Source organism: Triticum dicoccoides, chromosome 6A (assembly GCF_002162155.2).
Source record: "Triticum dicoccoides isolate Atlit2015 ecotype Zavitan chromosome 6A, WEW_v2.0, whole genome shotgun sequence".
Classification (NCBI taxonomy): domain Eukaryota; kingdom Viridiplantae; phylum Streptophyta; class Magnoliopsida; order Poales; family Poaceae; genus Triticum; species Triticum dicoccoides.
This window is the reverse complement of record NC_041390.1, coordinates 604688684-604700080: the sequence shown is the minus strand read 5'-3', so window position 1 is coordinate 604700080 and position 11397 is coordinate 604688684. Positions and strand designations below refer to the sequence as shown.

Below are 11397 nucleotides of genomic sequence, written 5' to 3'. Positions count from 1 at the left end.
AATAATTTCCTCTTGCTTGGTCTCAAGATTTTCCTTTGTGGCCTCAGCAAATTCTCCTGGGTTCTTTCTTGAGGATTTTCTTTTCGGAGATTTTTTGCACATATTTACGGCAACAATGATTCCATGTTCCATTCAGATATAAGTGCATTAGTGAAAGGCAGAAAGGTGCATGCACGCAAAGACTTTACCTTGTCTCTTCATGATACGGTGGTTCACTACAAGTAGAATCAAGTTTGGAATTAGTGTCCTCTATGTTTGAGTCCTTTTGACCTCCACATGAATCCAATTTCCGTTTGTGTCCACCCCTAGAAAAATAATTTCTGAGCCAACTGAATATTGTTTCATTGGACAGTGTGATGTACTATCGAGAGCATTTCAAAGATCACTAGAATGATGAGCATACCTCTTTTTTGCTCTTTCTTTGGGTGGTTCTGGCTGTTGAGTGTCAAATGGCAGAGATGCTGAAAAGGAATTACAATTACAGTAATTATTATTTTCCCTTTAAAGAAAGTGATCAGAACAATAAAAAGATGCAGTTAGCAAGTAGTTTGGCCACTTTTCTTGTACATTCTCATTGAAAAAACAAGGTGTGCTCACTTCCATGAACACTTTTTTTGAAAGGAGAAGAGATTAAAGTTGAAACAGACGCTCACTTCCATGAACACGTGGACACACAACCGGTGGCTCCATGCATGCATGCACGCAATACGCACGCGGGCCGTTTCCAAGCTAACTAATGGCGCCCGGCCGACGACGCAGTACAGCTAGTAGAGCACTCGCTGCCAAACGCCTACGTGAGAGACCCTCGTGAGCCCAGCTATACAACCTCCGCTCCTCCTCGATCCTGTCCTCGTTCACTCCACATCCGCAGCCGAATTCCCCCGTCTCCACCGCTCAGTCCCCTGGACCGCCGAACCTCTCCTCGCCTTGCCATGGCAGCCGCAGCACTGAGGGCGCAGCTCAACGCTCATATCGCCGGCATGTACACCGAGGTGAGGCCCCTCCCATCCCCTCTAGTCGTGTAGTTGTGGAATTTGGCCTATGAGTTTGCCTTGCCGTGGTCGATCCACGGTGTCGTGGACGAGGACACGTTCGAGGAGCTGCGGGATGAGGGCACCGCCGTCGAGGTCTCCCGCCTCTTCATCTACGACGCCTCCGAGATCATCGACGACATCGACATCCTGATGTCCGCCCCCACGCCCTCTATCATCTCTCCCTCCGCTCTTGTCTCGGTACTGACTCATCTTAATTATCTGCTCTGAAAATCACAGGGAGGAGCCCGAAGTGGACTTTGACGAGGTGGAAGCCTTGACGCAGCAGCTCATGCGGTGCACCTCCAGGTGATGACCATCATAAACCCTTTCTCTCTCTTCCACCTGCTTATTTTTAACTCTATATATGTTTGTTTGCCTGCTGCGTCAATTCATGCGATTCAGATCTGTTTATTATACTAGGCGCATGATTCTTATTTGTCGGTTGCACTGCCCCATAGGCGTAATTAGAAGAATTGAGTTTAGTTGCGTTTAGTGTAACGGAGTTATCGGTATCCCGATTAATATCAATGATGAGGATAAATTGTTGTCGCTTTCGGAATATTCCTGGTATTAATGATCTGCTATTCTGTTTATTACTAATGGTGGTTTTTCTGGTATTAATGATCTGCTATTTTATGTATCTCTAATAGTATTTTTTTCTAGTTTGTCCACGGCATCGATGTTGTTTTTTATTTGGATGTGTCGGCACGGGGTGCGTACCTCACGACACGGCCGCACAATTGAGGTTCGTCTCGTTCTACAGGCGCCGTATAGCCATAGGTAGAAGAGCTGAGTTTAGTCATATATCGTGTAACCAAATTGTTGGTATTCTTCCCAATGTCAATCAAATCGCATAGCTTGGCAAGGGGATTTTTTGTCGTTTTGCAAACGTTTGTTCTACTATCGTGTCTGTTCTTCGGGCAATGCCATTATTCTAGTCCGAGGATGAAAAAAAATGTCGTTTTATGAGCATGGCTGGTATTAATGATCTGCAATTCTACATAACGCCAATGGCCATTTTTTCTGTTTCTCCATTGGAACGGTGTTGTTTCTATTCAGATTTGTCAGGCGCAGGGTGTGTATGTCATGGATGTGATTCGGGTATCGTATATCCAAGATTAGAAGACCTGATTGTAGTTGTGTCTCGTGTAGCGGAATTGTCGGTATTCATGACAATTTCATGGTTCGTCAAGAAAAACTTTGTCGTTTTCTGAATATTTCTGGTACTACTAATCTGCTATTGCACATAACGGCAATGGTGTTTTTTTTCGGGTTCATCAAACAATTTATGGAGTTGACAACCATGATAGGAAATGGCTCCTTGAGAATATTATTGACTTGACGTCTCAGTTTATAATAAGTTTGATAAGTTCCTAATTTCCTGATCTGCAATTTTTTGCATGTTTCAGTGTTGGTGCACAGCAAGTGAACCTCGCCTGCATGCACTTCGGCAATTTCTATGCCATACAATACAAACAAGGGTCAGAACTCAACAGCTTATTAAATATTGTTACACAATAATTATTCGCAACATTGTTTTTCAATGTCTCTATGTAAACCTGCCAGCTCATGTTGTCTTTTCTGTCGTTATTTTCAGCTCATACCAATCTAACGTTGTTAAGAAGTAACCTGATTTGCTTTTTCACTTCATCTGCAATCACGTTGTTGATATTACTCGGTTCATTATCTGAATATGCTACACTTTGATGGTTCTCTTGTAATTTATTGGCTCTAGACTTCTGTTTATAGCACAACTAAATTCATATATGGCTAGAGATTTTTCTTTTTTGAAGTACAGGGTTACAATTTTTGAACCATTTCATCTCAGTTCTGTTAACCTCTTCAGAATCTGACAATGTGGTTTTTTTTGCATTATTTCAGGTGTCTCGTGTCATTGGCTCTTGTTAGGAATGAGTTCTATATTGTGCGACATGAGTTGGAGATCATGATGCAGGTAGCACCTTATGTGTCTAATGTTGGTCATATTAAGATAGAGAAAAGGGAACAATCTTTAATCCTTAATCTAATTCTTTTGACATTTAGATTTGGATCACTTAGTTTGAGGTACCGAAAAGTCTCATTTAGCCGTTAAATGATTATGTGGTAATTTTGTCATCATGCTTCGTAGATGCACAGGGTAGCTAAAAAAGTGGTAGAAATTCTTTGTTTCCCGGCTTAAATTAAGCTTCGCCAAATGCCCAAATAAGAAACTAGCTAACTTGTAACATGGCTGATTAGTGAAACCACGTGACTTGAGCATCATTATGTGCCATAGACTTATCTTAATCATTGACCTATTATTCATCTTTTGATGCAGCTCGAAGAGCAAATCGCGGCATGTGGTCCTAACTCCTAAGTAGCGGCAAGTGAAGGGGGAAGAATGTGGCCCCATGCAATCCCTTGCATTATGCGTTCGATGTGTCTCCGAAGAAGTAGCGGTTTTCAAAGGGTGCGCGTAAAACTTAGATGAATATTCTCGTGTCGGAACTTTGGGCTCGTAACCCTGTGAACGAAAACTGTTGTCGTGTGTTGATGTCAGTGTGAAGTCCATATTCTAGTGTGTCATGGATGTGTTGCCGCCCTTCCTATGGGCTGTTTATAATACCTATACCTGGTTGGTTGGTCCTCTAGTGACTTTGTTTTGCTGTATGTTCTATTTGCTTTTCTCTATAAGCAAGTCTTGTTGTTGGTTGTTGTATCAAGAGTGTAGCCAATCACCATATTTGGGCATGTTAAACAGGTCTTTTCAGTCTGAAATTTCAGCGTGGCCTTCTTATAAGAGTATGACGGCACCACGAGCAGTAGCCGGAGGAGGGGCAAAACAGAAGGGATGGTCTGCGAGGTCACATCCAGGGATCACAAAGCTGTCGGTTCGCGAGATAGCGTGAAGAGCATCTCTGGGCTTAGGTGTATTTGCATTGGTACGAAAGGTCTCGGCTAATTAAGTCGCCAATTACATCTCCAACGATGATAGCTGGAACATCATACCATAGGGCCCAGCTCAACGCCCATATCGCCAGCATGTGCACCGAGGTGAGGCCCCTCCCCTCCCCTCTAGTCGTGTGGTTGTGGAATTTGGCCTGACTTGGCCTATGAGTTTGCCTTGCCCTGGTCGATGTCGATCCAGGGTGTCGTGGACGAGGACACATTCAAGGAGCTGCGGGACGAGGGCACCGCCGTCGAGGTCTCCCGCCTCTTCATCTACGACGCCTCCGAGATCATCGGTGACATCGACATCCTGATGTCCGCCCCCACGCCATCTATCATCTCTCCCTCTGCTCTCTATCTCGATACTGACTCATCTTAATTTTCTGCTCTGGAAATCGCAGGGGGGAGCCCGAAGTGGACTTTGACGAGGTGGAAGCCCTGACGCAGCAGCTCATGTGGTGCACCTCCAGGTGATGACCATCATAAACCCTTTCTCTCTCTCTTCCACCTGCTTATTTTTAACTCTATGTTTGTTTGCCCGCTGCGTCAATGTCGTGCGATTCAGATCTGTTTATTATATTGGGCGAATGATTCTTATTTGTCGGTTGCACTGCCCCATAGGCGTAATTAGAAGAATCGAGTTTAGTTGCGTTTAGTGTAACGGAGTTACCGATATCCCGATTAATATCAATGATGAGGATAAATTGTTGTCGTTTTTAGAATATTCCTGGTATTAATGATCTACTATTCGTTTTTCGATTTCTACTTTCATTTACGCCTCCAAATACTCTAAAGATATATATGACAAAAACATACTCTACATAATGTTTTTTCTAAAAAATAGTTATGCATTTGAAAATGTTAAATGTGTATAGGAAAATGTTGACCATGTATGAAAAAAATGATGAATTTTTTATAATATGTATACAAATTTAATCAAGTATTTGAAAAAATGTTGAACATGTATTTAATAAATGTTAAACAAGCATATGGAAAATGTTAACTGTGTAGTCCCTCCGTCCGGTGAAGGGTGTACGTTTGGCTTTAAATTTTGTCCACAAAAGAGTGTACTTCTATCCTCCCAATGCACATGAAAGTAGAAAAAATGCTTCTCTGTCATCACACGGTGATCAAGACCAATAACATTCTACACTTAGCTCATTGGGGTTTTGGTAATTAAAAAAAGAGATGGTGGCTTGCCTCTTCCCAATGCATTTTTACCCCACTCAATTATTTGTCCTAAAATTTCTATATGTAGACCTTTCACCGGACGGCGGGAGTATGGAAGAAATGTTGACCATATGTTCAAAAGATGATGAACAAGTATCTGAAAAAAATGTTGAACATGTATTTGAAAAAATGTAACTCAAGCATTTGAAAAATGTTAAATGTGTATGAACATATGGTCTTCACAGTCGCATATGAGTGGCTACCAGATTCATTCGTGCTTTGTGGTTATTTGCGCCACATGTACAAGGAATGTCGGGATGGAATGCATCCACCGTTAGCCCTAGTTTTCAAAAATCAGCGAGCTAGCTGGTTCAAGGGAGCGGGGAGAGGGCCTGGAGGAGGGAGAGGGCGAGGCCGTAGCCATTGTGGCTGGACCGGTCATGGACCAGGGCGCACCCAGGAGGAAGCTAGCGGGGAATCAGAGTATGAGGACCCTGATGCCTACATGCACAAGGCCGAACTAAACAAAAAACGAGCTTCAGAGCTCGCAGCGATAGTTGATCCAGTGGCAGCTGAGTTAGCCATAACAGTTATGTCGGCCCAAGGCAAAACACCGACGCTGCCTTCCCCTCAAATCCCATCGAGCCCCTCGTCTCGGTAGGAACAAAACAGGTCAAGGACAAGTAACTGCAGCATATAAGAACACATTGCATAAGAACGGTGGCAACACAAAAAACCCAATGGCAAAATTGTTAGGCTCCCTAGAGGAGTGCCGCCATGTCCAATGTGTGTCTTCTATTGGAATTGTTGCGGTGCGGGCAGAGCCACGACAGTCAGTGAGCTTTGTGATTTCACAAGGAAAATTTTCCCCTACCATCCTCTACATAGTAGAAACCCAACAAGAGGCTCGAGGGTAGAATCTTTAGCAGGAACATTAGGGTATGATAATGGATATGCGATTGATAGCCAGGGAAGCAGTGGCGGTGTTGGCATTTTCTGGAATAATGAAATAAAAATAGATATTCTTGGTTACTCTGTGTATCATGTTGAGTGCTCCATTCTTGAACCAAGCCTTGATCCTTGGAGAGTTACAATAGTGTACGGTGAAGCCCAAACCCACTTGCGGCACCAAACATGGGATACTATTAAAAACATCAGTACTTCCAGCAATCTCCCATGGCTTTGCCTGGGCGATTTCAATGAAGTTCTACATCCGAATGAGCACGAAGGAGTTGGACAACGTAGCAGTGTGCAGACCCAAGCTTTTCAAGATAAGGTTGGTGTCTACATGCTGCTAGATTTGGGTTACTCAGGCCCGACCTTTGAGACGAAGGTTACAGGTGGTACTTTCACAATGGTGTGCCTAGACCGAGTGCTGGTTTCTGTGGACTGGCAGCGAAGGTTTCACTTGCTGACTAAACTCACCTGACAGTCGTGACTTCAGATCATGACACGATATTGGTGGACTTTGCATCGGCATCAACAACATAACACTATTGGGAATATGCCCTAGAGGCAATAATATTGTATTTTTATGATTTCATTTTCATAATCAAGAGTTTATATTTCACGCTATAACTGCTATGATCCTGGAATAGGTGGCTCAGTGGAAAATTCATATGCACGCGTAGAATGATAAATGGTAAAGAATAGGTTCCTAATCTTGCCTCTAAGACTGGCTCAAGTGTTGTTGGTGATCATGTTTTCCAGATCTTAGGATATCTCTAAGTGTAACGATAGTCCTAAAACAACATTCAGAGTATGACGTTAGAAGAACGATCATATTGAATCGATCAAAATTTGTGTGTAACGAATTGAGTTTATATCGTCTGTAATCAATTGTAACAACACAGAGTGTTAACGTGTGATTTTTCTCCTTAGACCATGAGAGTATCGTAATCACTTCTTACCATATGGTGGACTTTGGGGTTGCTCAAACGTCACATGTAACATGGTGATCATAATGACAACTTACAGGCTCATCAGAAAGTTTGACAAGGGACTAGATAGCCCCAGAGTGGAATCGGCTCCTATGAAGATGGAGAGATATTCTTAGGGCCCTCTTGGTGTGATGGTATCAATCATCGTCTGGCACGACACATGTGACTACGTCACGGGGATGCCGGAACATGACAACGAGAAAGAAGAACAAAACCAGTAATGAGGATAATGGTATCGTGAGCATGTGATGACTCAGGAGGAAACCGATGTATCCTGGGTTTTGTGAAATATTGCGAAGCAAAGGGAACATCACATGATAACCAAATATTCACTTGAATATCATTCGTGTGCTCATAGGGATCGATATGGACGTCCACGTTTCCGCTACCGGTCATTGAGCGAAGGGGTTTCGTTCATGTCTATGAGTTACCGAACCTACGGGGTCACAAGCTTAAGGCAATTATGATCTACTGAGTGTTAGTAGGACGGGAATGATGAGAATATATTTGTGGAATTGTTTCATAAATATCCGTAAGCGTTTCAGGGTCACCGAAAGGGTTTTCGGATAGTATCGACTAATATCAGGTATTACCATTAAATAATATATATGTGTAAAATGTTTCCGGGGCTGTTAAATGATATATAAAAGTGTCTAATATTTATTAGAAGGCTTTTATAATAAATTTAATACAAACGATCCTTAAAAGGCCAAACAGGGGAAGGAGCATCGGGCCAAACTTGGCCCAATAGGAAGTGGCGGCCTTCCTTGTGTGTGTGGGGGAGCGAATTGGAGTGTGGGAGGAGTCCAACTCCTCCTCCTAAGGCTAGCGCCCCAAGGAGAGACTTTCCCTCCTTGGTTGCCCTCTCCCTCCCTTCCAACCTATATATACAGGGGGTTTTGCTGTATGGACATATACAAGTTTGGAGTTTGGAGCCTCCACTAGTTTCCTTTAGTTCTAGTTCTAGTTGATCCTAGTTGATCTAATTGGAGCAAGACCTAGATCCTCTAATCCTCATAAGTAGAATCCCAGTGTAGTTCTAATCTCCTTCCTCTAATTCTCTTGCGACGATTAGGTTTGGACGGCGAAGCGCTGTTAGGTCATGAAGGTTGCACGCTTGCAACCAAGTAGAGAGACTGTGCTTTCAGTCTTCAATTCGAGGGAATGTTCGTCGGCGGTTTGCGGGATCGTTCTTCGACGGTTCAAGGGACTCCAAGTATGATATAAACTGACACGTTCTTCTTCTGCTCCAACTCGGTGACGGCAACGATCATGACCTCAACCCGTAATGCATCTTCATATTGATCTTGGGTGTGCATAGGGGCATTTTTTTTGTTTTCTACTATGTTTCCCAACAAACACAAGGGCGAAGACGTTTTTTTACGAGGTTACGAGGGAAGGACATGAGCAATGGGGTGATATGATTAACACGACATGGTTGCATCGGGTACCACTTTCAGAACAAACGAGTTGAGTATGAAATTGGTAGCCCTCTCTTGCGCTCGAACAATGATACATTTGGCAGTGTATGCAAGGAGATCAAAACAAAGCGAGAATCAGAAAAGCTTTGGTCTAATCCAAACAGGACGGTTCCCACTCACGCCGAGCTAAAAATCAATGAAAAATTAGTAGAGATGTACCATCATGAGGAGGTGATGTGGCGACAACGAGCAAGAGCTGAGTGGTTGGCCTCGGGAGACAAAAACTTGAAGTTTTTCCATCTTCAGGCTAGCATCTCGAGGAAGAAAAATATGACCAAAGCTTTGCAGAATTCTCTTGGTGTAATGGCGGAGGATCCGAGGAGTTGAAAAACATGGTCCATGAATTCTACAAATTCTGTATACATCTGAGGGTGTAAGTTATATGGATACAATACTAAAAAATGTCCCAAGCAAGGTCACAAGTGAGATGAATGATATGCAAGTTTCCCCTTACACACTCGAGGAAGTCAAAAATGCACTCTTTCTCTGTGACACCCTGGTTTTTGGCCTGTCGGCCTAAAGTCCCGCGTATGCCACTGCATGCAGTGACCATGCGGGATGCAGTTGTTCAACATGCAATGTGCATGCTCTGGATGCCGGGACCCTCGGTCGTCACCCAAACGCCGCCCTTGCGACACTACAGCTTGCCCGCGCCACCTCACTTGCTCTCCTTCTTCCACCTGGCCAGCTCCAAGTCCTTCCCGACATCAGCAAGCGGCTCGCCGAACGCGGACACGGCGTGCCCGTGCGGGAATAGTGTGTGTTAGTGCGTCGCCTGGCCCACATTGTGCACCCCAGCTTTGCCCGCGTGCATCTACAGCTCCCCCGTTCCCCTCTAGTCACTTCACCACTCGTGCCCAAGCCACACGCCTCGTAGAGCTCCAGTAGCTTCCTCACGGCGGTGCCCGGTGCTTGGCATCTCCCTCTCTTACAAATAGACCCCTCCCGAGCTGCTCAAACCATCCACCACTCCTCCACTGGACATAAATTGACCACCGACAAGCGGGGCAAGGCCAGGAGGGCCTCCTGCCTCCGATCATCACCGGAGTTGCCTACGGATCCCCCTTGACTCCTACCCTCCTCTGCTTCCACGACTTCTTCAAGCGATCTCGTGTTGATCTCCAGAGCACGACGATGCAATTGATCAGTCGGAACAACATCGGGAACACCGACTTCGACGAGCTCCACTGTCCATCTTCTCTAGAGAGGAAGCCAGCCTCGCCGTTCATCCACCTCCGACCAAGCCACGGGGACGTGTGTGCTCCCCACCTTGCTCTGAACCCATTACGGCCATCGCCGCCAGCCGCCATAGTCTCCTCACTGGAGGATCATCGGGGATAGCGCCGCCCATCTCTGTTCTCTCTCTCTCTATCTCTCTCTCTCTCTCTCTCTCATACCTAACACGGGGACCCTACTCGTAAGCTTCTCTCTTCCCCTCCGAATCATTTTCTAGTGGAGGCACCCTAGCAAAATACGCATTCGACGTGGCCCTCCCTAGAATTTCTGTTAATTCAATTTAAAATTAGATTCTGACCCAAACTTTGACTAGCTATGATTTCTAAACCAGAAGTCCAAATGAGTTGAACTTTTTGCTATAGTTTTGTCATGAGTTGAACTTTCTGTTGGTGCAATTTGAGATTATCCCTTGCCGTCTAGAATTTATGGTATTAGAAAAGGCTTTATGTGACATTTTCTTTTTGTTATTAAATTTATTTTTAGAAGAAACTAATTGTGTGGGAGAAGACCAGGAGTATCGTGACACTCCTCTGAACTAAGGCAATCCACAACATTCATTTGCAAGATGGCATTGCAATGGAAATGGTTCCAATTGAATATTGGTTACTTATATGCCTTATGAATTTAAGTTATTACTTGCATGCTACTTGTTACCTTATGCTCATTTCCATGTCATATGTATGTTGTAGACAGTAGAGTAAATGTTATATGGTTAAGTTAGGATTCATCCACCATTTAGCTCGCTATCATGCACCCTATTGCATTCTATGGCTCGAATCATTTTCATCCAAGTTAAACTTGACTATAATCAAACTTGATCAAAGCTGTTAATCGAGTCATAGTGCCACTGAATCAAGCTCACTAGTGCAACCACACTTTCCTGGATGAGGGTGCTCTAATTCGCTCTATTGTCATGCCTCTCGCCAGTGCCTCCAAGGAGGGAATGTTATGTGCATGTGCTACCCTAGTCCGGTAGGCGTCAATAACCTTGTGAGCCCAAGTTTTATGGTACCGAGGTCCCCGTTTGGGACGATAAAGTTTAGTTTGGCCACGGCGGTGGCGGCCACAAAGGTGGCGGATTCACAAGTTGACATAGGGGTGACCCATGGCATAGCCCAGACGGGAGTTTTTCGGAGTGGCCGGGGGAGTGTATACAATAGATTGGTTTTGTTGGAACGTCGTTAGTCCAGCCGAATGGGAGCATGAGGCCATGAGTTTCATAGTGTGGGTACAGTGTACTAACCTCTGCAGAATGTATAATCTATCGATAGTCATGTCCTCGGTTATGGACATAGTTTGTAGTAGGTCACACTATGGGTCAACATAAATAATTAACTTGCACACTTGTGAACCTCGAGCTTGCACGTGAAGAAGTCGGTTGATCTTAAGGTGATCGTGTGTTGATCACGATGGTATGGTTGATACCAATGGTGGTTACGAGGTAACCCTCGAGATGGGTAAGTTGGTCCAAGGGACCATGACGGTATTCCACTTGCACACTGCGATTGGTAACATCATGCTCATGATCATGTTTAATTTGTTCATTCCATATTATTGTTTGTCATATTTGCTGTGAGCTTGCGAGTACATTCAAAGTACCCACCTGGC

General features: G+C 44.3%; 2 protein-coding genes across 2 annotated transcripts; both read left to right on the top strand.

The window, feature by feature from the left end:
- The first annotated feature begins 821 nt into the window (after nt 1–821).
- Nucleotides 822–3714, top strand: LOC119314514 (histidine-containing phosphotransfer protein 2-like). The gene is made up of 5 exons (XM_037589222.1): nt 822–1186; nt 1272–1340; nt 2444–2515; nt 2916–2988; nt 3352–3714. Coding segments are annotated over exons 1-5 (255 nt in total). The 5' UTR covers nt 822–1184; the 3' UTR covers nt 3391–3714.
- Nucleotides 3715–4001: 287 nt separating this feature from the next.
- LOC119316095 lies at nt 4002–4436 on the top strand. The gene is made up of 3 exons (XM_037590463.1): nt 4002–4067; nt 4162–4324; nt 4363–4436. The coding sequence occupies exons 1-3, from the start codon at nt 4002–4004 to the stop codon at nt 4434–4436; spliced, it is 303 nt and encodes a 100-aa protein (XP_037446360.1).
- The last annotated feature ends 6961 nt before the right edge of the window (nt 4437–11397 follow it).